Source organism: Pseudonaja textilis, chromosome Z, assembly GCF_049901715.1.
Source record: "Pseudonaja textilis isolate UNSWEBS1 chromosome Z, rPseTex1.2, whole genome shotgun sequence".
NCBI lineage: Eukaryota > Metazoa > Chordata > Lepidosauria > Squamata > Elapidae > Pseudonaja > Pseudonaja textilis.
The window spans coordinates 22546306-22573143 of record NC_142008.1 but is presented as its reverse complement, the minus strand read 5'-3'; the positions used below and the strand labels follow the sequence as shown (position 1 = coordinate 22573143).

General features: G+C 39.5%; 1 protein-coding gene across 3 annotated transcripts in view; it reads right to left on the bottom strand.

Moving 5' to 3' along the window:
* ABCB1 (ATP binding cassette subfamily B member 1) overlaps positions 1-19711 on the bottom strand; it is a 59640-nt gene extending 39929 nt beyond the window's left edge. Inside the window, exons 1-7 of one of the 3 annotated variants that reach the window (XM_087917632.1) lie at positions 19560-19711; positions 18781-18875; positions 16927-16978; positions 15984-16122; positions 13583-13637; positions 9831-10022; positions 6182-6353 (exon numbers count right to left, since the gene is read on the bottom strand). In XM_087917632.1, coding sequence (XP_087773758.1) covers positions 6182-6353; positions 9831-10022; positions 13583-13637; positions 15984-16122; positions 16927-16978; positions 18781-18869 — 699 coding nt within the window. In that variant the 5' untranslated portion in view covers positions 18870-18875; positions 19560-19711. The remainder of the gene's footprint in view (positions 1-6181; positions 6354-9830; positions 10023-13582; positions 13638-15983; positions 16123-16926; positions 16979-18780; positions 18876-19559) is intronic. The other 2 variants (XM_087917633.1, XM_087917634.1) reach the window with 2 other exon arrangements.
* Between the last annotated feature and the right edge of the window lie 7127 nt (positions 19712-26838).

Here is a 26838-nt window from a genome sequence, read left to right as displayed (position 1 = left end):
AGCTTTTTATTGTTATATTTCACTCTCCTGTTGAGCTGCCTTTGGCTTAAAAAGAGGCCACATACAATCACAGACTGCAATGCCTGGTCTGCTTTTCCCTTGCTATGTTTTATTTTTCTCATGGCAAGGAATTATAATGAAAACTGACTGCTGGAACAGAAGCAGCAAAATACAAGGAAGGAGCTGTAGGATGAAATAGCAGGCAAAGGCACCATATTGCCTTGACTATGGGAGAGAATGATTAGAAGAAAAGGGATAATGTGTAAATAGCTCAGATTTATTTTCCTTTTTTATCAAGTCTTGAGATTTACACTGGAAAACTAGTGCCTCAAAATATGGAGAAAAGCAGAGTGGTTTTTCTTCAAGCATGAAAAGCCCTCTCTTAAAGAACATAGGACACTCTCAAATGCAGATACAGGTTGAATATTATCTTTATTTTGGCAAATCAGAAATGTTGAATACAGAAATGTAATCTCCTAAATCAGGGATCTTCAAATTTGACAGCTTTAAGACTTGTGGACTTTAACTCCCAGAATTCCTCCTCCAGTCATGTTAGCTCAGAAATTCTGGGAGTTAAAGTTGCCAAATTTGAAGACCCTTGCAGTTAAGTATAGTCAGTGGGTTCCATGAATAGATGAGACTTGAGTAGTCAACAACAGCTCTTTATTTTACAGATAGATTCTGAGCCGGAGAACCCTAGCACGCAGCAGCTCTTCTTATAGAGCTGGCCGCGGCTAGGCAGCCAATGACAACTCTTTAAGTTTACCGTGCTTGGTTTCAGCCAATCGTGGCAAACCCTGTATGAGCCAATCAGGAACGTTCAAGCCAACCAATCACGATCCAGCTTTTCTGGACCAATAGGAACGCAGGGTTTCAAGCCTGCTAATATGGAACACCCCTCCCCTCTTGGTTCCGTCCAAGGGGTGGGGTAACACAATCACGTAAGTAGGAGGGTCTTTGGACCTGCCTACTTGACTTGCGCGGTTCATAATGTCTGGTCATCGTCAGGTTTGGACAGGCTCTGCGTCGCTCTCAAGCTTCTCGATGGAACCCTCTGGAAGGGTGAGCCGGGCCTATAGCTGCGACTCCCGCCTGGTGTATCCGGGTTGGTCGAGTCATTCGCTCTGTCACTCCTGCCTGGATTCTCTGGGCTGGTTGAGCTTGTCCGGCTGCTACTTCCAGGTGAAGCACCCGTCTGCCTCGGTTCCCTGTTCGTAGGTAAGTATTGCTGGTTTAATGTTGAATTTTTATTTAATGTGTGTGGGGGGTGTTCTGCTTGCACAGATATTGGTTCTTTTTCTAAGTTTGAGGTTCCACCCCCACCCCACCCCGATTTCCTGGTTGGAGTCTGTGAGGGGAAAAGTGGCCAGTCTAGACCGTAGCTGGTCAATGTGCCACTTCCAGCTCCTCCTGTCGGTGGTCTTGAGTCAGTAGGACCGGGGGCCAGTGACTTGGGTGATCTTTGCAGGTAGCCTTAGTGGGTCCCCAGTAAAGTTTTTGGCAAAAATAGTGTCTCCCACGTTGAAGGCTCGGTGTCTGCTAGTAGATCCAGGGGGTTTCTCTGGAGTGAAAGTAGGGTGCAAACGGTCTAGAGGTGACCGGAGCCTTCTGCCCATGAGTAATTCTGCTGGGCATTTGTTCGTGGTGGTGTTGGGTGTGATGTGTTGTATTAGGAGCATTTTGTTGATTTTTTCATGGATGTTTCCGTGTTCAATCTTTTGGATGGTCTTTTTTGTGAACTGAACCATGCGTTCAGCTCGCCCATTCGCTGCCGTGTAAGTGGGCGATGTCAATGCGTGTCGGATGCCACGGTCTGCCAAGTATTGTTCAAACGCCAATGTGGTAAATTGAGGTCCATTGTCAGATACTATCACATCTGGCAGACCATGTTTGGCGAAAAGTTTGTTTAATTTTTTGATAACAGCTTCTGTGGTGGTTGTTTTCATTTTGCTTACTTCGAGCCAATTTGAGTAAGCATCAACAGTGATTAAAAAGGTATGTCCTTTGGTTGGCCCCGTGAAGTCAATATGGATTTGTGACCAGGGGCCTCTGGGGGTTTCCCATTCTAGTGGTGGAGCTGCAGGGGGAGTTGAGCGAGTCTCTTGACATCTGCTGCAAGCAGCGACTCAAGTTTCTATCTGTTTGTCCATGCCTGGCCACCAAGTGTAGCTTCTGGCCAGGGCTTTCATTCACACAATGCCCGGATGCCCGTCGTGCAGCATGTCTAGAACTTTTTTCTGTAATGTTTCTGGTATAACCACCCAGTCTCCCCAAAGAATGCACCCCCGTTGTGAAAAAAGTTCAGTTTGCCGGTTTTTAAATGGTTTAAAGAGTTCATTTTTTTGGCTTTCTGGTCAACCTCTCTCCACCCAGCTGAGGACTCGCACCAAGCCTTTGTCTCTTCTTGTTTCGTGGGCAATGTCTTGTGTGGTCAATGGCAGTGTGGTTACTGTTTCTATTTGTAAAATTGGTAATGTGGGTGCTGGGTCGTCTTGCACGTCTGGTGGGGGGGATCGGCTTAAAGCGTCAACAAGCGAGATGGTCTTGCCAGGTCGATGTGCAAAATGGTAATTATAAGCGGCAAGAAATTCAGACCATCTCATCATTCTAGGTGACAGGATGTTTGGAGTGGGTTTGTTTCCAGCCAAATGCCTAGTAGAGGTTTGTGGTCCATAATAATTGAAAAAGTCCTACCATAAATGTATTCGTGGAATCTTTTCACTGCGGAGATGATGGCTAGGGCTTCTTTGTCCAGCTGGCTGTAGTTCCTTTCTGGCTTGGACAGGGTTCTTGAGAAGAATGCAATGGGAGCCTCTTTCCCATTCGGCAAGGTGTGGCTTAGGATTGCCCCAACACCAAAGGGTGATGCGTCGCATGTGACAGTCAGCGGCAGGGTTTCATTATACTGAATAAGGACTGCGTCAGAAGTTAAAAGGTTTTTTATTTGTTGGAAGGCGTGTTCCTCTCGCCTTCCCCATGTCCAGGATGCCGCTTTATCCAGGAGCCTATGCAAGGGTTCCGTGACAGTCGCCTTCTGGGGTAGGAAAACATTATAGAAATTAATGAGTCCAAGGAATGCTTGGAGTTCTGTTTTATTTTTCGGTCTGGGGGCTTCCTTGATGGCTTTTAGTTTTTTGTCAGTAGGGTGAATTCCATGTCTAGGAGGTACCCCAAGAATTCAACCCTTTCAGTACATAGCTGGCACTTCTCTTTTTTTACTTTGAGGCTGGAGTCTTTAAATTTTTGTAAGACTGCTCTTAGCCGTTTCTCCAATTGCTTCTTATTGGGGGCTGCTACTAGGACATCGTCAAAATAGGGTATGACTCCTTTAATTCCCTGCAGCAGTCTTTCCATTAGGCCAGGTGCGACGCTGGGTCCAAATTGGAGTCGGTTGCATTTAAATGCCCCTCGATGTGTCACAATCGTTTATGCCTCAGCGGTTTCAGCATCGACCGGCAGTTGTTGATAGGCTTGTGCCAGGTCGAGCTTTGCAAAGATTCTGCCACCCCCCAGTGAGTGTAGGAGATGCTGGACTACTGGCACAGGGTAGGCACTCTGCTGCAGGGCATGGTTCAGGGTGGCCTTGTAGTCTCCACAGATTTTCAGGGAGCCATCTGGTTTGATGGGGGTGACAATAGGTGTTTCCCAATGGGCATGGTCGATAGGTTCTAAAACCCCTTGTGCGATGAGCTTATTTAATTGCTTGTCTATCTTAAGTTTGAGTGCAAATGGCACTCGGCGCGGCTTGAGGCGGATGGGAGCGATGTCTGGGCTAAGATTGAAGGAGATTGGGGACCCCTTGTACTTGCCTAAAGTGTTATCGAAGACCTCTTGGAAGTCTAGTATGAGCGTTGCCTCCCAATCTTCTTCGTCTGTGTGATTGATGCCTGCCATCTCGATCCCTAGCGGTGTGAACCATTGTAATCTGAGTAGGCTGGGGCGGTCTTCATTTACAATTGTAAGTGGTAAAATATTGGTGCAGTTTTTGTAGGTGATCTTGAAATGCCCGATGCCAGCCACTGGGTTGCGGTTCCCTTGGTAGTCCCTCAGGATCAATTTCTGGTCACTTAGTTCTTGGTGGTGTATGCTGGGTATTAGATGCTTTATGGTGTGCCAGAAGACCATGGAGAGGTAGGAGCCAGAATCTACCTCCATGGTGCATGTTTGGTTTTCGATACCGACTTCGATGCGTATCTTCCGTGCATCTATTGGTGAAGAATGGCCGATGATAACTGTTTGGTGTGTTTCTTCTCTTTGCAGTGCCTTGTTGAATCTTCTGTTTTGGCCGTCCCTGCTCCACCGGCTGTCAGTCTGGTGGTCCCGGTTTTTGGTGGGGTTGCCATCTTGTCTTCTTGGGCTGTTGCCTCGACGCTGGGGGCTGAAGTTTCTTTTATTACGGCATACTTTAGCGATATGCCCCCGCTTCTCACAATGTCAGCAAACAGCATCCAGGAACTTGCATTCGGAATGCAGGTGATTTCCTCCGCAGCCGGCACACTGGTACCCCGACTTACGACCTTGCCGGTCTCGTCGATCGCGTTCCGACTGAAGTCGGTGAATTTCTTCTTCTTCGCTATCAGAAGGGGATTCAGCACCGCCATGGTGGGTGGTGGCTGTGAGTTTTTCTGGTGTGGTAGTTGCCTTGCTGGTCAATTGACGATCAGTTCCGTTTGAATGCCACATTCGGGCCGCTGATTTGCAGGTAGCTTCGGCTGCGCTTGCTTCGGCTATGGCGTCGGTGAGGGAGATGTCACCCTTGGCCATTAGTCTGCTTTGGAGCGCTGGGTCTTTCAGGCCAAGAACGACCCGGTCTCGCATGGCCTCATCCAGGTTAGCGAATCCGCACAATCCTCCAAGGTCCTCAGGTTGGCCACGAATTCACCGAGGCTCTCGCCCTCACGCTGGTCTCGTTGATAAAAATCATGCCTTCGGATAAGAGTTGGTATGGCCAGAGCATAGTGGTTCCGGAGGAGGGGAGCTAGGTTGTTCCAATCCATCGTTTTGACATCTGTGGGCTTTGGTAGCACCTTGGCCATTTTGAAAACGGTGGGTCCGCAGTGCATTAAAAATACCACCCGTTTCTTGCTGCCGGTGGCATCTTTCAAGTTGTTGGATTCCAAAAACATTTTGAAATGATCAATGTAGGACTCCCAGTCCTCGCTGGCTGGATTAAATGGTGTGGGCAGCGTGGCACTGCTGGCCATTTCGCTGGTCGTCTCTGCGCTGTTTGCCACATGCTGGTTAGCCTTGTTGTCTCAGAATCCCACCCTCATCGCCAGTGTTAAGTATGGTCGGTGGGTCCCATGAATAGACGAGACTTGAGTAGTGAACAACAGCTCTTTATTTTACAGATAGATTCTGAGACGGAAAACCCTAGTGCGCAGCAGCTCTTCTTATAGAGCTGGCCGCGGCTAGGCAGCCAATGACAACTCTTTAAGTTGGTTTCAGCCAATCGCGGCAAACCCTGTATGAGCCAATCAGGAACGTTCAAGCCAGCCAATCACGATCTGGCTTTTCTGGACCAATAGGAACGTAGGGTTTCAAGCCTGCTAATATGGAACACTTTCCATAAGTCCTAATCCGCAGGAAAGAGTAAAAGGAAAAAAAAGGCTTGCTTCTGCGACATCCCACTGATCTCTTTTAGGACAGTTATGCGCTCTCTCTCTCTCTCTCTCTCCCTCCCTCTCTCTCTCTCTCTTTGTGTATGTGTGTGTGCATTTTCTTATGTGTACACATGTGCTCTGATGGCATCTTATATGGAATTTCACAAAGGGGTCTATGAAGTGAAGATGTCAGTCATGACTGAGTAACCAAATCCTATTCCTTTTTATGTGTGCCACACACAGATAATCTTGATATACTGTCAAGACACCATTCAAGAAAATTCAGTACAGTTTTAGATTAAAATATACTGATCTGAAACCAAAATTAATCAATCAGAGGCCAGAAATGAAATAATGTGTTTCTTCCTTTTTCCTAAAGAAGGTATATTATATCCTCAGTCACCCAGAACATTTTGGTAATGACAGGCAATCTCTAGACATGCATATATTATCCCTGCTATTGTTTCAAGAAATAAAGAAACAATCAAAACACCATTTTAGGGGGCCATGATGGCATTTTCATGATTGAAAAGAGTGAATTGTATACTATCATTATGTTTCAGCAAAAGTATACCTGCCTTTGCCCAAACTGCAGCAGAGAGTCCTAGGACAGGACTGACAGCAAGGATTACAAGAGTCAATTTCCATCCTTCAGTGAATCCGACTATAAATCCTGATAGAAATGCTGATATTCCCTGAATCAGCATTCCAATTTTCTCACCAATTCCTTCATTAATTTTGGATACATCACTGAAAAGAAATTAGAGCAAATTTGTTAGGACAGTATTGAGGAAATGACTATCAAGATGCATTTTTGCTGGTTTTCTGACATATTTTTGAATCTTGTAAGATGGCCGCGCATTCACATGCTGCAGCTCAGTGCTCTTCGACTTGGCGTTTTTTATGGATGTTTTTGTGTGGATTATCTTGTATTGTGAATACCTCCTGCGGGGTGAACATACTCTACAGCAATTGTGAGCTTATGAAGATTGGACTGCAGTGTAAACAAGAGATAACAGCTAAGTTTGTTTGGAAACATAACATACCATCAGAGTTTGCAAGGCTCCCTGGCTCTCTGTGGATTGTGGCTCCAGTGAAAAGGAAAAGAAGACGAAGAGAAAGGGGCAAGAAAAGAGGCTGCAGGGCTGGTGTTTTGTACAGGCTGCAAAAACAAACGAAGCGGCTACCGCTCCCAAGCCTCTTTCTGACTAATGCTAGATCCGTGGTAAATAAGATGGATGATTTAAGGCTACAGGTCTCTTCAAGTAAGTTCGTGAAAAGCTGTTGTGTGTTGCTAATCACCGAAACCTGGTTGGACCCCACTATTCCAGACATTGTTATTGAGATGGACGGTTTTTTATTACATCGTCTGGACAGAGACAGAAATGTGGGGAAGTGTAGAGGAGGTGGAGTGTGTATGTTTGTTAAAGAGACTTGGTGTAAAAACTCAGAGGTTATAACACGTCACTGCTCTTTGGAGCTGGAATATCTGTCTGTTAGATGCAGATCCTTCTACCTTCCACGGGAATTCAGCATTGTTATTATTCTTGCTGTTTACATTCCGCCAGACGCAAATGCAGATTTGGCTCTGGACTACCTGGGTGATGAAATTGGCAACTTGCAAAGCAAATTTCCAGATGCTGTATTCATTATTGCAGGAGATTTTAATCATGTAGATCTTCGTGTGGTCCTCCTAAATTCTATCAACATATAAGGTGTGCAACTAGGGGATCGAACACCTTGGATAAGGTCTACACGAATATTGTAAATGGATACAGGGTATTACAACTACCACATCTGGGCCAGTCAGATCACTTGTCCCTGCTTTTAGCCCCGGAGTATATTCCTCTGAGAAAACAGGCGGGGTCGGTAGTCAAGACGGTGAAAAGCTGGCCAGAGGGAGCAATGGAGCAGCTAAAGGACTGCTTCAACGCACAAACTGGGAAGTTTTTGATCATCCTGATCTCAACGAACACATGGCTGCAGTGCTAGGGTATATGGCACACTGTATTGATACTGTCACGGTGGATAAACGAATCCGGGTGTATCCTAATGAAAAACCTTGGATGACCGGGAAGGTTAGATGCTTGTTGTATGCAAGAAATAAGGCTTTTAAGTCTGGGAATGATCTAGATTATAGTGCTGCAAGAACAAACTTGAAGAGAGGTATTAAGCAAGCTAAGGCCGAATATAAGAGGAGAATTGAAGACTGCTTTCTCAGTAATAACATGAGGCAGGTTTGGCAGGGGGTTCAACAACTAATGAACTATAAAGCAAAAAGGTCTCTTTGGATGGTAGTGCGGTGGTGGTTGAGGAGTTGAACAATTTTTTTGCTCGATTTGAGATCCATCAAACTGAAACTGTCCCTTTGCCATCATTTACCCAGCAGGGCCTCCCCTTCATTGTGAATGAGCAGGATGTGAGGCAGACAATGAAGGCGGTTAATTCCAGAAAGTCAGCTGGGCCCGACTCAATTCCTGGTCGTGTGGTAAAAGATTGTGCTGATCAGCTAGCTGGGGTGTGGACTGAAATTTTTAATCGATCCTTGACACAAAGTATGGTTCCTGTGTGTCTCAAGGCTTCCACCATCGTTCCACTGCCTAAAAAGTTGCCCACAAATGGTCCTAGCGACTATAGGCCGGTGGCACTAACTTCTATCTTAATGAAGTGCTTTGAGAAGCTAGTTCGAAATTATATTATCTCCTGCCTTCCTGATTCCTTTGATGGGCTTCAGTTTGCTTACAAGAAAATAGATCAACCGAGGATGCAATTATTACTGTGCTTCACATGGCCTTATCCCATTTGGAAACACCGGGGAATTATGTAAGAATGTTGTTCGCAGATTTTAGTTCTGCTTTCAATACCATCATACCGCACAGATTAATAGCCAAGCTCAAAGATCTAGATTTTCCAGATTCTATTTGTTTATGGATATTGGATTTTTTAACAAATCGTCCACAAAGAGTTAAACTGAATGATTATATTTCTACTGTCAAGACACTTAGCATTGGCACTCCGCAGGGTTGTGTCCTTAGTCCACTACTGTTCTCCATTTATTCATCAGATTGTACAAATAAACATCCCAACAATAAGATAATAAAATTTGCAGACGATACTACGCTTGTAGGACTTATTTCTGGGGATGATGAGTCTGCATATCGGGATGAGGTATTACAGCTATCCCACTGGTGCAAAAATAATAATCTTCTATTTAACATTAAGAAGACCAAGGAGGTTATAGTGGACTATAGGAAAAAAAGAGCAGACATTCAGCCACTGTATATAGAAGGAGTTCGTGTGGAACAGGTGGTTGAATGTAAGTATCTCGGGACCATCATTACAAATGACGTGACCTGGAGTGCAAACACCGCTGCTTTAATTAAGAAGGCACAACAACGGTTGTATTTACTAAGGATTCTTAGGAAACAACAACTGGCTGAGAGTCTACTGACTACCTTCTATCGGAGTTCAATTGAGAGTATATTATCCTACTGTCTCTGTGTATGGTTCTCGAACTGCACAGTGGCAGAGAAAAGGCAATTCAGAGGGTGATTAAGATGGCCCAAAACATCATTGGCTGCTCACTCCCTCTTTGGAAGAACGGTATAGGAATAGATGTAAGAGGAAGATATTTAATATATTGAATGACTCCTCTCATCCGGGACATCAGCTCTTTGAACTATTACCATCGAGAAGGAGATTCAGGGTATTAAGAACAAGGACGACTAGATTTAAGAACAGTTTTTATCCAAGTGCAGCTTTGAGTTTGAATGCAGGGTCATAAGATTTTGTGGAATTTAATGGCTGAGAGTAATGGGGTATTTACATTTTTAAATTGTATAGAGATTATTGTATGGTCTGTTGTGTTTAATTTTATTTTTCTTTCAATAGTGTTGTCCAGTTTTACTTGTGGAAGAGCACCTCATTTCGTTGCACCCGCTTGCGAGTGTAATGACAAATAAATTCTTATGTCTTATGTCTTATGTCTTATATTTCAGTTGTATTGACATAGCAAATTTGTGTATATACATGGATATAGAATATATATTCCTATATATTGCATACCATGCAGAGAATCTTTATCCTATTGTCATCGAGTGCTACACACATAAAGTACTTTTTTAGAGTTGAATTTTACTAACACAAAATAAGCAATTGGGATTTACTTTAAATTTAAACAAACTGATAAATTAATTGCTGAAGGAAAAGCATGAAATGTGGACTTACTCTATAAGTCGTGTGTTTAGTTCTCCAGCATCATTTATATCAAACCATCCTACTTCTTGCCTCATGATGGCATGGAAAAATTGTTGCCTAATTCTTTTGACTTGGCGGCCAGCCGCAAGTGTCCAACATGCAATGTATGCATAGGAACAGACAAGAACTCCAGCTCCTATGGCTGAATACCAGTATGCATACCTGAAATACAATATTATAGAAGTAAATTCAAGAAGGTAATCAACGTCTGTCAGTAGCATTATAATAATCTTAAGAAAATAATTGACAATAATGAGGATAATGAGGAAAATATACTCAATGTAAACAACTAAAAAACATGACAGATCTGACAAAAATATCTGTTTAGATTGTTTCATAGTTATTAAGGTCCTAAAAATACAACATTGAGGCAACTAGTCTTCCTATTCTCAAGAAATTTACATTTGGATGGAAGCATCATGTCCCAAAGGTCACTCCTGTCAGTCTTCTAAATATGTTAGGCTGTATTACTCTATATAGCAAATATGACTACATCTACATCTAGCCAAAATGATTAAACATGTGTTGTGACATCACACTGGGAGCTCTGCCCTTCTGTATTTTTATCTTCCTTGACCCTTCTTTCTTTGCCTCTTCTATCTTACCACCCTTAATTGTAGGGTGGTACTGTGTTTCCCTGAAAATAAGACCCTGTCTTATATTGTTTGGACTTCAAAATAAGCACTAGGGTTTATTTTGGGGTAGTGAGCACGTAGGAGTGTGGCAGGACTGCGTTCAGTACAAACAGATGAGCGTGGCCTGCACAAGGGGTGGAGATGCAGATCTTCAAAGCATGGCAGCAATTGGGCCAACCTCGGAGCATGGGGGCAGACCAACTATGAGAGAATTTGAATGAGGGGAGGGACATGCCAGGATGGCCCCAGCAGCTTCAGGACAGCCATTCTGGGTGAGGTGGGAAGGGTGCTGAGGTGAGTGGCCAGGCTGATACTCCTCTGGGCTGAAAGAGGGGCCTTTGCCGTGGAGATGCTGGGGGGGGATACACCTCCTTGGCCTGGCCCACTGAAGAGATGAGTGGGGAGCTGGCAGACCAGGGGTGAAGTATGGGCAGAGCCCTGGAGGGTTGGGGAAGGCACTGAAGTAAGAGTGCATCCTGCCTGCAGCGCCCTTGCCATCTCCCCTTTCTCCTCTAGAGCTGAGTGCTGCCCCATTTCAGAAGATGCTGGCCTTGTCCTCTGGCAGGTTTGAGCAGCTGCTAGAGAGAGACTGACCCATTTCAGCACCTGGAGCTCTTGGGTGGGTTGCCTTGCTGTGAGGTAGTCAATGCAAATGGGGAATAGTAGTGGCGGATTAAGGCTCACTCGTGCCCTAAGCACTGACAAATCTTGGTGCCCCCCTCCTTTGTACATACTGTACAAACTAAGCCATATTTTCAACTTTGTGGTGCCCCCTTTGGGCCTGTTGCCCTAAGCACGTGCTTAGTCTGCTTAATACATCACTGGGGAGGAGGTGGAGCTGCCACACATACCTCAGACACAGGTATCCCCAGGCCACTGCAGCCAGGCCATTCTCTGTGACCTATCCCTCCCAAGACAGACTGCCATCCCATGGAGGGTAGATAGGGAAGTCTCGATCCCTTACCCAGTTCCATTCCAATTCAGAGCTAGGAGGGAGTGATAACAAAAGGTCTCCATCACTGTTCCACATCAGCCATGTCTTCTGCTGGAGGGGCTTTTTCCAGTCCCCGCCTCCCCACTCCACAGGTCACCTGCCCAGCAGCAGCTGCCACCTACTCCTCGTCCACCTGTTGCAATGTACTGTTACGCTAAATGTTGCAATGGTCAACTGTTGCAATGTACTGTTACGCTAAACATTGCAATGGTCAACCTTGTAAAAGTGATGGATGGACAACCTAATGTTGCCATGTGATAAAGTGCTGACTGTGTGGAAAAATACTGGCAACAAAAGTTATATGGGAGATAAAAGTGACAGGGCTAAGAAGTAAGAGCGATAAGGCACCAGCTATGGCATAGTTTTTGCATTAGCATAATTATGTAGAAAGCTTCTTTGTCTCTGCTATGACGTGTGCATGTAGCCTATAAAAGGAGTACCCACCATTATTAAAGGGCTTTTTCATCCCGAGTAAACACCGTGTCCGTGTGTTTATTTATTTACCATGAGAGGCCCAGGGCTCTGAGTTCAGACCCTGTCGTCGCCAGGAGGCAGGCAGTGAAAAGCCACATCCACCTGCCATGCCTGTTCTTTATATGGTTTCAATGGTGGCAGCTCTGGAAGCCATTGATGGGGTCTTTGCATTGTCCCTGGCCTGATGGTTTCCCATGGGACAGTTGAGTGGAGTCACAGCAGCACAGAGCACTCCCACTGCCAGTCCTAGTTTAACTCTCCAAAGTTGAATCAACTCTTCTTTTCTTCTTTCTCTCCCTCCCTCCCTCACTCCCTCCCTTCCTTCCACTGGGCAACAATCACTGGTTCCAACTTTCTCCCGGGCCTGTGTCTCTCCATATCTCCCTTCTCCATTCTGGAAATGGCAATCCCATTTTCTGCTGCTTCTCCTCCCAGATTTGTATTCCTCCTTCGTATGGAAGGACGGAAAGCTCCAGGAAAGCTACCTCACCTGGAGTTCTGCAAAGCCCTTGAGATTTTGCATGGAGAAGTGGATCCGCTTCCCACAGGGCTGGCCTGTGACAAGGGGGTTGGATTCACATATAAACTCAGCTTCTTACCAAAATCATACTGGTAGTTATCCTCAACTGATCAGAAGGAAAACATGTCTGCTTTGGATTTTAAGGCAGAAAAGCAAAGTGAGGGTCAATTTCAAAGGCCCTGGAGGAAAAGAGCAAAGCTCTTCTGTTTGCTGTCCAAAGCAAGTGCCAAGGCCAACCCTGCGGGGAGCAATCTGCTTCTCCATGCAAAACCTCATTAATTCATTCATTCATTCATTCATTGGAATTTGTCAAACAAAAACGAGAACAAGAATAAGAGAATAAAAATACAATGACAGGGACGATAGGCATGTTAGTGCCTTTATGCACACGCCCTCTTACATGTTCCTTTACTAGGGAAAAATAGCAGCTTCAGCAGAGCCAATTTTAGCCTCTTTTGTCCCATTTTTGCATAAATGTAGTTCCCTGAAATATAGAATTGCAGTCTTCTACCAATTCCCTAGATTCTCTAGATTGTCACCCATATCAGAATATACACTAAGGCATTATTTCCTAACTTGATGACTTCCAGATTTGTTGAAGCAGAGTTTAAACAGGCTGTATCTGAGTTAAAGTCCAAAACATTGGTAGTTATCAGGCCCTCGAATAACTGCCTCCCCACTCCAAAGTACAACATTCATAATAATTGATGTACAGCATAGCTATTCTACTTGGGACAGATAACAATTGATCTGATCATATCTTCATATATTGTGCTGTCATATTATTTAATGAGCACCACAACTTACTTTACTGTAGCTAACTAAAGGGCATCTATTCAGATAAGGACTTGTGGACTACTGACATAATGAGGCATCACCTTAATCAGCTTTTTCTCATTTTTGTTTTCTGAATGTTATAATCAATAACTGACCTTAAGACTAACATGGCTTCTTCATTGTTTGCATTGTATCCAAACTTACAAACTTTACTATAGAAAGTTATTTAAAAAATAAAATCTCTTTTATTACACTATATACACAAACACTTATAAACATGTCAAATATATAATGTACAATTATATGTATTAATTTAAGGTACCTTGTCATTTGTTCTTCTAGTTGCTCAAAGCGCTGGGAAAGATTAGTTGTGTTATCTAAGTAGAAGGAAGAAAAAATGGTTTAAATCAGGTAAAGACAATATTAAGGGGAAATTAACAATATCTCCAGTCACAAAATTATCCCCAGTCACAAGATTATAAAGATTTTTAAAACTATAAATTATCAAATGACATCATTTGTTTATACCAAGATAAAAATTGCTTGATAAGATTCCTTGTGGCTATTCCTCCAATTCTGTTCTTAATAAAGAAACATATTTATTTCTTTTAGTAAGATTCTGAATGACTGTGCACATCATGATTTGAAAAAAATATGTAGGAATATATTATTCAAAGGAAGATAGAAAACGGAAGAAGTGCCTATTTATGTTACCAATTTGGCCTGTGATTCTAGTCTTTTTTGTTCTGCAGATAGACCTTGCTTATTGATTGCCTCATGCAGTGACCATGTCAAGTTATAATGCAGCTGAAAAAGTAATTTTGTGACTAAGGTGCACATTTACTAACTGTGCAATCTCTGTCTCGGTCTGTCATGTATTCACCATTACAGTCAGTTAATATGTATTTGTCCTGTACCTGACTCATTTTTCTTTCCTCCTTCACAGAGTAGAGAGATTGGGAAGGAAGGGTTTAGAAGAGAGTAAACATTCCTCATTGTGTGCCTGCTTACTCTCTTGTAATTCCTTTCTCCAATCAATGTAAACAAACATTAATTCCCTTATTGCTAACTATGAAGTGGGGAAAGTGGGGAAAAGCAAAGTACAATTTACATGTTTCCCACTTAATAACTGTTTTGATTACAAATGAAGTTGCCTCTCTCAGTTGTGGTTGCTAAATGAGGACTACCTGTAGCCATGTTATCCTAGAGAAAATAGAAGTATTACAGCTATCTCTTGTAAACCTAGTTCCCTTCAATAGCAAGAAATAATAAAGCTCAGAAAAGTTCTGTTGAAGAATACTTTGGACTTTCTGTTTAAGGGGTTAGTTAGTTTTGTTAAAACGTTGTTGGATCTAAGGTTGTGGGGCAATCTAAGGAAGGTGTCAAATTCATATTGTCATGTTGTCACCATGTGATGTATTGCAACTTTTTTCCATTTGCTAAAGCAGGGGTGGGTGTCACCAGTGTGTGATGCATCCGGCCTGCAGGCCGTGAGTTTGACACCCCTGAACTAAGATTAGGACTTTATGTAGCCCTTAGAATCAACTCTAATTACATTTGTCCTACATAGGTAGTATGATTTCTTGCCATTTGGTAACAGAAAATATTAAAAATATAGTGTAAATTCTAAAGTAGATGTATCCTTTAAATAAATATTTGGCAACAAATAAGAAGTAAGAAAAGTCCCCCAGATTAGCCACAAAATGTTAACTTCTCTCCTTAAATGTATATATTTATTTTAAATGATTATTATTATTTGAGAGTGCTGATCTTTTTTACAGGACTATTTAATGGGCCTGGATATGATTTTCAGTGGCTCACACAGCTATTTTTTATTTTCATCCAATCTATTTTCAGAATAAGACCTTGTACAATTGGATTCCAAAGTTTAATTTGTCATAAGGCTGGTTTCCTATGTTTTCATCACTGCTTACAAGCTTCAAAGATTATTCTTTATGGTCACTCTTGTTTTGGTAAATGATTCTAATTTGTATATAACATTTATTACTAGTGCTAGATATATTGATCTATATTTATTGTGTTTATCATGTACATTTGTCTAAATTTCTTCTTTTGCAGTATCAGTCTTTCATGGGTGACTATATACAGAATAACAGAGTTGAAAGAGACCTTAGAGTCTTATAGTCCAACGCGCTGCCCACATAGAAGACCTTATACCAGGGTTGTTAAACTCAAGGCCTGTGGGCTGAATCTGGCCCATAGGGTGCTTAGATGTGAGCCACAGATCCACCCTGGAAACAGCAAAGGACTAGCTTGCGGTGCCTTTGCCAACAAAAATGCCGTGCCAAGTTCTGTGGCCCTTCCGAGTTCTGTTTTCACTGGCAGAGGGTTGCAGGAGCCCGTCTTTGCTGGCAGAACACTTGGGCAGCCACAAAACACTTGGGGTGCCTACAACACGAGTGATGTCAAGCTGGCACACCCACCCTGGCCACATCCCCTGCCCTCCCCAATGTCAAACACAATCTTGATGTAGCCCTCAATGAAATCGAGTTTGATACTTCTTCCTTATGCCATTTTGGACAACCATTTGTCAGCAATTTAAGAATAAAATGCTCTTGTTTGTAAATCCTTCGCTATCCAATGCCAGTAATCAACAGCCTACAAAATGTTTGGCAGTTTTCTTAGAGATCCACTTTAAAAGATACATGCTTCAATTCTCTCTGGCTTTGCATTCTTTTCATGACATTATTGACTCCTCTTACCTATAGTTCCAGATCCAACAAAGGTATTTGTCATATCTCCAAAAACAATCATCATAACTGGAAGGGAAGCCCCATGAAGGGCTGCAAAAATAGTGCCCACTATCATTAATAATTTATCCAGGGAATCGGAGTAACGAAACTGAAAAGCAAATGATCCACAAGGCAAAAAATTTTCCACTTATTGCTAACTGTCATTTAACTAGAACACATATATCTACGAGATAATTCCACAACTAACAAGCAGCATTCATTGACCTTTTATTTTTTTCATATCCTTGCATTAATTAGGCAAACATAATATAATATGGTTTATATTAATACTTTAAAACAGTGGCCCCCGACCATTTGGTCACCAGGGACCAGTTCCACAAAGAGAGGTTTTTCTGTACACCAGAGGGAACGTGATTTCATAGGCTGCCTGCATCCGACGAATAGGGCTTTGTTTATTTGTGCAGCCCAGTTACCTGGTGTCAGTCCACAGACTGGGGTTTGGGGACCCCTGCTTTAAAACAATATTATCCAGTACCTTCTTTAAAAAGCAGCTTAAATACAAATAACAAATTGCACATTATATTCACAGAATGAAAGTTCTTATTTAGCTTTATTGAACATGCACACACACATACACACACACACACACACACACACACACTTTTTAAAAAGTTTTGCTATTTTAATTTTAAATTTTAAAACAGAACCAGTCTCATGTAGTGGTTAAAACAGCAGCTTAGAAATATGAGGCTGAGAGCTTTATTCCTGCCTAAAAAACAAAGCCTTGGGAGTATCTTGGGCAAGTCAGCTCCTGGAAGCAGGCAATGGCAAACAACTTCTGAAATCTTGCCAAGAAAACTGCAAGAATTAATCCAGGCAGTCAATAGAAATCAACATTGGCTCCAGGGCACCAAAACAAAACAAAATAAAACAACTAAATTTTAAAACTTACCACTGCAAATGGGCTAACCATATTAATTTTTTCCTTGATTTTTTTCTTTTCCCTATAAAATGATATGTAGTCAAATTTCATTTTTTTTCTATAAACATATTTATACAGTTAAAATAATAAGCAAGAAACATAATTTGTACTTCTCATAATTTAAGCGTCAGTGAAAAAGAAAGTTCTAATGATCCCAACTGGGATGCTTTAAAATCTCATTATTTCATAATGTTAATTTAGCATGATAAAAAGAATCAAAATCAATTTGTTTCAGAAATAGCACACCATAATATTTGAAACAATGTAACAGTGTCAGGAACTATGTTTTATTTTGAACCTCAAAATTGTTTATTTCTCATAATTCATTTTAATATTAATTACTATTATATGATGCTATTTTATTGCTTATTTTTGAATTTTTTTCCCTTTGGTCCAGGATTCTCTGTTAATTGACCTAAATCATAATAGATTCAAATAAATAATTACTTATTAGTACATTAAGTTATGATACTATGTATAACTTATTTATGTATTTTATTTATTAAATTTATTTGCTGCCCATCCCACCACAGGGTGACTTATGTATTCTTAGCCCAGGTAATAATTCTCAAACTATTGCATCAAATATGAATGTTGATTTCATTCAATATTGAAACATGAGAATGTTGAAATCTGATCCTTGTTTTAACTTGTTTTAACTCAATTTAATTTGTTTTTTTTTTATTTGGGGGAAATAAAACCATAAGCATCTAAAGTTAGTGAGTGAGTTAAAACTCACTGAAATCAATGAGTTCTCAAATACTTATAACTCCCTAAATCTGAAACTTTTCCATGAACACTGTCAAGCAGGAGAAAAGCATTTAAGTTTTCTTATTATTTTGATAACTAAGTTTGCCCACTGTGCTATAATATGTTTTCCTTGGTTTTGTGCTGGGTGAATATAGCAATTGTGGTTTATAATCTAGTTGCCTAGCATTATATGCCTACTATCTCATTTTGACTTTTGAGCCAGCTAGGATTTAAATGAACTACAATTTCTCAACTGATGTGTGAATACACCAATATAAGGATCCTGGAGTGTATACTTATAACAGAAGCAGACAACTTATTAACTTATTAAAACCAAAGTTCTTAGTTTCAATAAGAAAATAAAATAAACTCTGTGTGCATTGTGCAAGTTGGGAATATTTTTTCCTAGCCCAGAGGGATATGATAGAAAAAACAACAGCTGTTCAATCTATGCCTATCTACAAATAGGGTCAAAGTGGTGAAGTCTGATATGTTTGTCCCGCTGAATCTCCTCAGCTACCAAAAACAAACATGAATGCAATATAAATAGCTAGCGATATTTGTACACTTTCACCAGTTTGACAGAAGCCGATGATGATGGAGAATGTAAGTAACACAAAGTTTTCTTAAATAATATTTCATTTTTGAAAAAAACAATTCTCTGGTTGAAAATCTGTAGGCAGGCAGTTTTCAACAAAACTTTCGAAAAATGTAAAGGAAAAAAATAAACACAGCAAGACTGAAATAGAGAATAAAATAATCAAAGTCACTGAACTAAAATGAAAGCTCAGTAAAGCCCAATGTCCTTTTAAGGAAGATAAATAACAAGGTATACTAAGAAATTTGAAATGCTAAATATAGACATCAAACAAATTTAATAATAATAAATAATTGGTGTTTAGCTAATAATACATGATTACAACAAATTTGTTGAATATAGAAGTTAGCTCTGAAAAATGGTATATTTTGAATGGATGTTTGGCCTCTAATAGTGAAAGAATTGTGCAGCATAAAGCAGAGAAATGCATCAACTGAAAATACAAAAAAGCAGCCAACTAAAATGGAAAAACCTACTTTTGGCTTCCAGAAGCATCTTCAAAAACAATATTCTCATCATTAACATTTCCATTAATATGTTTCTTTCCTTCCTTTTCAGAAACCATTTCTACCTGTAGAAAAAATAAATTTTTCAGGAAATTAAATGGTAAACCAACTGATTGTGGAAGGAATATGCTGCCGCTAAGAACAGAAACACTTACAATTTATAGGAATTTTTTAAACAATGGAAATAATATTAAAAACCATTATTCAGTAATTTGATTGATTTTTAAATAAAACATTATCTTGGATGCTTTTGCTCCATACATTTATACATTTTCTGTGGTTGGACAATCCTAAAAGATCAGAATGTTGGATATTATTTCAGGAACCTGTATCCAAATTTATAATGTTAGCAGGTAAGAGGGTGTTCTTTAGTTTATTGGACAATGGTTTACACAGAGGAAAAATGAGAAGCGATGGACAAAATAACACAAATTTTTAAAAAAGCGAAAGGTACTAGTAACAGCAAAGATGGAAAGTCTTTTACAATTTTATAATTCATAATTTCCAGCTGTCATAAGTTGACACTGACATTGTCAATAGCTCATTTTGTTAACAATAGGAACATCATCTGCCCAAACTTTAAAAAAGTGTGATTCTTGGCTACTGAAAGTTCAGCAGAGGAGAGATTATCAGAATCCTCTTAGGATAGCAGTTTACTTAGATATCTTATCTTTCCCCCTCTTTTTAAACACAGTAGTTAAGTGCACAGTCCATATAATTCAGTGAAAAAGATAAAAACACAGACTTACTCTTTTGGATATACTGATTGCCTTTTGTCTTTGAATTATTCGGAGCCTAAGGATTGAGGTGTGATCAGAGGCTGTAGATCGGTCGAAAGAATTTGTTCAGATACACCCAGCTGTTATAAAGGAACCGCTTATTGTGGAAGACAACTGTCAGCAGTAGCCCTTCCCCTTTGTCCTTGCTCTACTCTGGAAAGTTAAGTCTATGCTAATTGATCTCCACCTCTGCCATAACTAATATTTAACGAAGCTTGAATGAACTCTTATGAACTCTTGCCCTCCAACTCCTCCCTAAAAAAGCCCCTACCTTAAACTTATGCCTTTGAAGAACAGCACTTGTTTCTCCAAATAGTGATCAGAAAATCAATGTCCTAATGTCTTGGGAGGGTTTGTGTGGATGGTAGGAGTATAGCAGAACAATCATTTTCAAACATATTTTTCTACACATAATAAAGAACAAAAGAAGAATAAATATTTGGAGGGAAAATTGAGCTAAGAAATTATGTAAGAAATAAATAAAAGGAGAATAAAAAAATAACCTTAAGAAAAGACAGGGATAAAGCAGTGTTGCTATGGTCCATTTCAAATCTCTTGTTAAGACATTTATTAATTGATCTAGTTATTTGCCTCCCTTCTCTCTTGGAGTTCATGTGTTGTCGATTATGCTTCCTCCTACTTTTTTCTACAACAATAAGCCTGTGAGGTGGGTTGGGCTGATAGAGAAAGTTGGCCCAAAATCATCTGTTAAGGCACTATGAAGTGGTATACAAGTCTAAGTGCTATTACTAATTGACAAAAATAAATTCTTGTATAGAAATTGTATCAAATATTTCCTTACTTCCACAGCATAATGATGATTGTAGTGTATTATAGTGTAGAAATGTTGTTATGGTCATCAATCAGATCAAACAACAGATGAAACAAAATAAAACAGGATAGTTTATGGAAAGGTCATTGATGCAATTCAAATATACAGGTAATCCTCAACTTACAACAATTCATTTAGTTACAGTTCAAAGCTACAACAGCACTGAAAAAGTGACTTATTACCAGTTTTCACAGTTACAATCTTTGCAGCATCCTCATGATCATGTGATCAAAATTCAGATGTTTGGCAATTGGTTCATACTTATGACCATTGGTGTATCCCAAAGATCACCTTTTGCAATCTTCTGACAGGCAAAGTCAATGGGGAAGCCAGATTCACCTAACAACCAGGTTACTGATTTATCAACTTCAGTTATTCACTTAACTGCAGTAAGAAAGGTTGTAAAATAGGGCAAAACTCACTTAACAAATGTCTCACTTAACAACAGAAATGTTAGGGTCATTTGTGGTCCTAGATTAAGGACAACCTGTATCTGATTTTTCAAAAAAGTATAGCAAAATCCAGACATATTTATAGGAACTACATCAAATTGGTCTGATTAACAACTTTTATACAGAATGAATTAGAACTGCCTTAGCACTTTGCTAAATAAAAATTACAATTGCTACAGTAAAACCTGCAAAACCTATGGGAAAATATATCAAATCAGTCTACCTAGGCTTCTCAAATCTTACTTACTACAATATAATAAAGTTTCCAGTACAATTATTTTGTACAATTATGCAAATATTGTTGCATAATAAAACTTCCAGTCCTAAAATCATAATGAAGAGAGTACTTCATCTTGAATCAAGTAGGACATGTAAAAATAAAATTGAGTACTCTTTAAATAAGTTCAGAAATTTCTTGATAGATGACTATATTTAGTCCAATATTATGTGTTTTGTGTAAACAGGGAATGAAATGGATTTGAAAACTTGTGATTTTCCAGATGTTGAGAAACAAAAGTTCCAAATATTCCTTTCGTTATTTTTCCTGGGAAATTAATTCTTATGGAATTATGTAGTCCTTTAAAATTCTGAATTCTAGGCTTAATATGAAGGCTTTCTCTCCTTCAGGTAAATATTAACCAATACTGGTTATGAAATATTTGATTACACAGGCTTCTTTTATTACCCTTTATGACATACTAAGTAATATAAACCTCTAAAATGGTTATACAATTAGATAATCTTTGAACTTTTATCAGTTAAAGGAAGAAAGGTGAAGTTCCTTTTTAATGAAGCTATGCAAGCTGAAAATTGTGTCATCTTCTAAAATGGTGCCCACTTTTGGGATGGCATCATGCCACATCTATAAAAGAAGGCCATGTGTGGGATTGTTTTGTTCTTTTCTGAAGCAATTTTTGGAAAACTGAAGTGAAACGTGATGAGGTGTGTGTATGGTGGGAGGAGATAATGTGGGACCTAGCAGGACAGGAAGCTGGTCCAAGGCCTATGGATCCCAGCCAAATGGTCCCAGAGACTAGCAGGATGGGATAGGTGGAAAAATAGGCAGGGAGTGTAGCAAAATCCATATGGTTGGTTGTAAACAGATTGCCAAGCCCCCAAATTTTGTTCACATTATGATGAAGATGCTACAGTAGCCATAATTTCATGTACAGGTCGTTAAGTCCCTTTGTTCAGCACCATTGCGATTTCAATCATCACTGAACAAAAGATTGTTAAGTCAAGGATTATTTGTAGCAATATTTATTATGGTATACAGTTAAAATTACTTACCAGTGAAGATTCCTATTTAATTTTACTATCTTTAAAGAAAATGTGTGCAACATCCACTGAATAGAATTGGCTATAATATTTCAAAAACCAAATCTTGAATTGTTGGAGTGGGTATATAATAACTTTTAATGTTCAGATTTCTTGAAACTAATCATACAAAAATAGTGTATTACTGTGTTTTTATGCTGATTGCTTGCACCTTGGGATCTTTCTTAGTCCCTGAATGGAGTAGACCACTTTTAATATATAAATAAAATATATTACTGAATGTAGGGCATTGTTTTTAGATACACCCCTGCTATGACCAGCATGTGTTCTTTCCATGTATTTTTCAATAGTTCTTGTCAAGATTGTAGATAATTGTCAGGGAGGAAATGTGACTACAATCACATAGACTTTCATGTTTGGCCCTAGCTCACACCTTGTCCCTTATAAGTGCTTGTTTCTTGTACAATGGGAAATCTGTTTCTGATTATTTGCTTTTAAGTGTTGGAATTCATTGTTGAAAGTCATTGAGAAATCAAAAGCCTGGAGCTAAAAAAATATTTTTTAAGTTTTTGTTTCATTTCTTCAAGAAGTTCTTTTATGTTGGGTGTTTCATGAGTTATAACAAAGCTTACTTTTGGAACATGACAAATTGAAACAAGCCTTTCTTTGAGTACTCTCCAATCTCAAATCTGCAGGAAAGCAAATGCAAATGTTGCACTAAGCCATAGCTTGTTTAATGATTGTGTAAAGACTTCTCTTTCCCATCACCAGGCCTCTTATATCAGATTAGGCAGCCCTATAAAGGTCAGGGTGATAGTTATCAGTAGTACCAATTGCCATCGTGGTCCCTTCATGACTTCTCTAAGGTCATATGGACAGAAGCAAGCCTAAAAGAAAGCACAAAGCAATTGAAGCCCACAACTAGTACCCAGTTTATAAAGGCTTTTTTAAAAAGGCACTGAGAAGGCAGCACCATTCTAGAGCTTTTTGTCACTATGAAATCCTCATTGGTAGATTCTTAAACAGAGAGTAAAAGATTTCCAAAGGACGAATCTATTACAGATTGTTGACTTTCTGATGCTCTATTTGACTTGAAGTGGAAAGACTGCGTAGTTGTAAAAAGAAGTCAGGTATGTGAAGAAAGGAGAAAAGGTAGGGAAGAACGGAAAAGTCCAGGAAGTAAAGAATCAGTACTTCTCACTCTTATTGTATCACAGAATGTCATCTGATAATAGTCCTCAGATAATCTGTCCCCTAAGCGCAAGGTTCTCCCACTGAGCCACTTAGTGATTTTGCTGAAAAAGATGCTAACATTCCTCTGGCCTGGCCTGTTTCAGTACAATGGCAGCAGAAAGTCTTGTAATGTCATCTGGGATGTGTCTAAACATAAATTCCAAAAGGGGAAATATTCCCCTTGCCCACCTCAATGCATAGGTTGCAGTATTCATATTTAATATGAATACTGAAACCTATAAATTCAGGCGGGGAAGGATGGTATGATTGTTTCTTCAGTCTTGGCAAAGGGAATGGTGCCAGTTATTTGCTACATTAGACAACTTTTGCCTGGTCTCCAATCTTCCTGGTTTAGGAAAGAGCTTTTTGTACAAAATTCTGGGACATTACAAAGAATCATGATGAAACGTTGTATTCCAATCCTTTCCCATCATATTTCAATTTTCCCTTAACTGAAATTTGGATAATAGGAATAATATCTACCAGATTCAGATAACAAATAATGATTATCTATCAGAGTTGGAAGGGACCTTGTAGGTCAACTAGTCCAACCCCCCGCCCAAGCGGGAGACCCTACACCATTTCTGACAGATGGCAGTCCAATCTCTTCTTGAAAGTCTCAAGTGATGGCGCTCCCACAACTTCTGAGGGCAAGGTGTTCCATTGGTTGATTGTTCTCACTTTCAGTTTTCCCTACCATTATATTACAAGCATGTGGGATTTATTTGTTTGGCAAGTGCTAGCTGCTTTAACTTTTCCCCCCCTTTTGGTACAGTGCAACTGAGCTACTGAAATCCTAAATTATATATTGGAGGCCGAGCTCAATGAAGAATTTTAAATTAGACAGTGGACAAATTATACATTCTGTTCATTGTCAAGTGAGATTAAGAAACAGTTTGTATTATCTCATTCTACACTGGATTTTTGCTTTGCATTGAATTAGAATCCAGACCTATTTTCTGCCCCAGGCTGGTACCTATGTATGGACTCCCAGGGGTTTTAACATGGTTTTAAAACTTTATATTAATATTTTATTCTGCTCTTCTGTTATAGCAGTTATGATGTCTTTAGCCTTTATGAGGTTGTTATATTATAGCTCATGATGTGATCAGTTTATAACATCCTTTTCTAACCTATTGCCTTCTGGCTCCAGAATCATTGGATTTCATCTCTCATAATCCTCAGTCTCATTTGGTTCTTCAGGTTTTTAGACTTGTATCACATTGAATTCTGTGATATGAATTGCTTGTGTTCAATTGATGCCTTATTACAGGCCTTTTGGGTAAAGAATAAGAACGTCCAAGCTGATCACCTTGCAGAAAACCCAACCAAGCCTGGGGAGGTGAGGTTTCCATAACCCTATAAAACCTCTTATAATCAAGCATGTGTCCTTCTGTATCCCTTGAGATTTGAAGTGGGAGGAGACTGTCTTACAATGGTTCCATTTCTTTCAGAGCAGAGAGTTCAGTGAGTAATCAAAGAGAAAGAGTGATCAAGTCCTTGTCCCCTCTTGCATGGAATGCCATAGAGCTTGGTCTTCTCTGATATGTTGTTCAATAACCACATAAAACCACTGAAGAAGATCAAGGGTTGGCTTGGGGTAAGGTATAATCTATGCTTAATAATCTCTACTCAAGGCTGTAGAAGAGTGACTGGAAGCTCTAAGAGATTGGAGGGATGAAATAAACTCATATCAGGTCCACACTCCCTCTGAAAAACTGATCTGTACCTTGAGTTCTTCTGAACTTAAAGCTTCTGCTTATGTAGCAGATAGAATATCTGGTGAGAGAAGCCTTCACCAAGTTATGTCCAACATGCCATTTGTGACCATTTTTGAAAAAGTGGTTTATAAGAATGCCCTCATTGTCTCCAGATCAGATTATTGCAGCATGATCTAATTTGGAGTTGAAGTTATCTCAGAAAATTCAGGTTGTGAAAAAATGTGGCATCCTATTTGCTGATCAGCTAGAGCTATTGTTAGAGGATAATACCTACATTCTGGGTGCTGTATTTGTGATTTATTTGTTCCTGAGTCTAATTAACTGAGAATTAACTAAGCCATATGAGGTCCAATAGTTTCTCTTGCCTTGTCTCCATTTTTTAAATTTTAGTCATGGATGTTTTGAACAGAGATAATAGACAAGTTTGATCCTGACTGGCACAAGGTTGATTCAGCATTGCATCTTTCTGAGGCCAATAAAATAAGGACCAGGATTATTGCTAACTCTGTAAACTTCTTAGACAGTGCTATAAAGCAGTAGGAAGTGGTATATAAGTCTAAGTGCTATTGTTATAAGATTTAACTTGTACTTAACATTGATAAGAAAAGCCATGGTTTTGAATTTGAAGAAAACTGAATTTAAAATTGTATTGTGTGCCAATGATGAACGTGTTACTGCTAAGGTTTATATAATGTTGAAATTGAAATTGAATGTACTAAACTTTACATGATTCAATGACCTAAGAATTCTGGTTACAATATCATGCTTGAATGGTGGGAAAATATAGGGATGAATGGATTGAAATTTACATTGAATTATAATATGAAAGAAAACTTCTACAAAATGATGTAGTGTTGGTACCTAAAATCTTAGAAACTTTAAAAAAATGTATAAAGATTTTTCAGTGATTTGTTGGAAATATAATTGTAAAGGCCCTTTTTTATTTTTGGTTGACTTGTGATAAAGCAAAGATATATTGGGGCCTTATTTATGTTTTAATTCAGAAGAATATATATATGTGCGTGTGTGTGTGTGTGCGCGCGCAGGCATATACAAGTGTATATATAAAAAATTGGACATCATTGCTTCTTTCATGCCTCTTACCTTTTACTTTATTCACCTTTCTTTTCCCTTCTGTATTCCCTTATTGTTTTATGTTTTCTATAATAAACTTTAATTTTAAAAAATGATGTAATCAGAATAACCCATGAAAAGCAAAATGGAAATAATAAAATAAATGAATTATCATGTTTCAAAGAAAGTTTCTTGAGTTTCTTGAGTACCAAGTGATGCTAACACCATATCAGATATGTTGAAACCAAACCATTCTGTACATATTCAAAGTATGGTGCAAAAATGTTAAAATTTCGAAATAAAAATTGGCCAGGAACATAAGGCTACATGCAGGGAGTACTGTTGTTCCTGTTTTAATAAGCGGTATGTGTCAAGTCAAAGCTGGAGCACAGTAGAGGGTCTTGGACTAAGATTTCAATCTCAAAAAAGAAATGCTTCCTTCTATGGGTTGGAAGAGTATAATTTGCAAATAAATCCTTTCTTAATAATGCTTTTTCTGATTTTCATTTATTTTTCTTTTACTAGTTATTATGAAAGGAGAAAAATTCAGACAAAACAAATCTGATGTTACTTTATATTTTCAGCAGGATTAGCCATACAGCTTGGCTAATCAGTATGTGAACTTCACAGACCTGTACATGAAGTTCAGTAAATCTTGT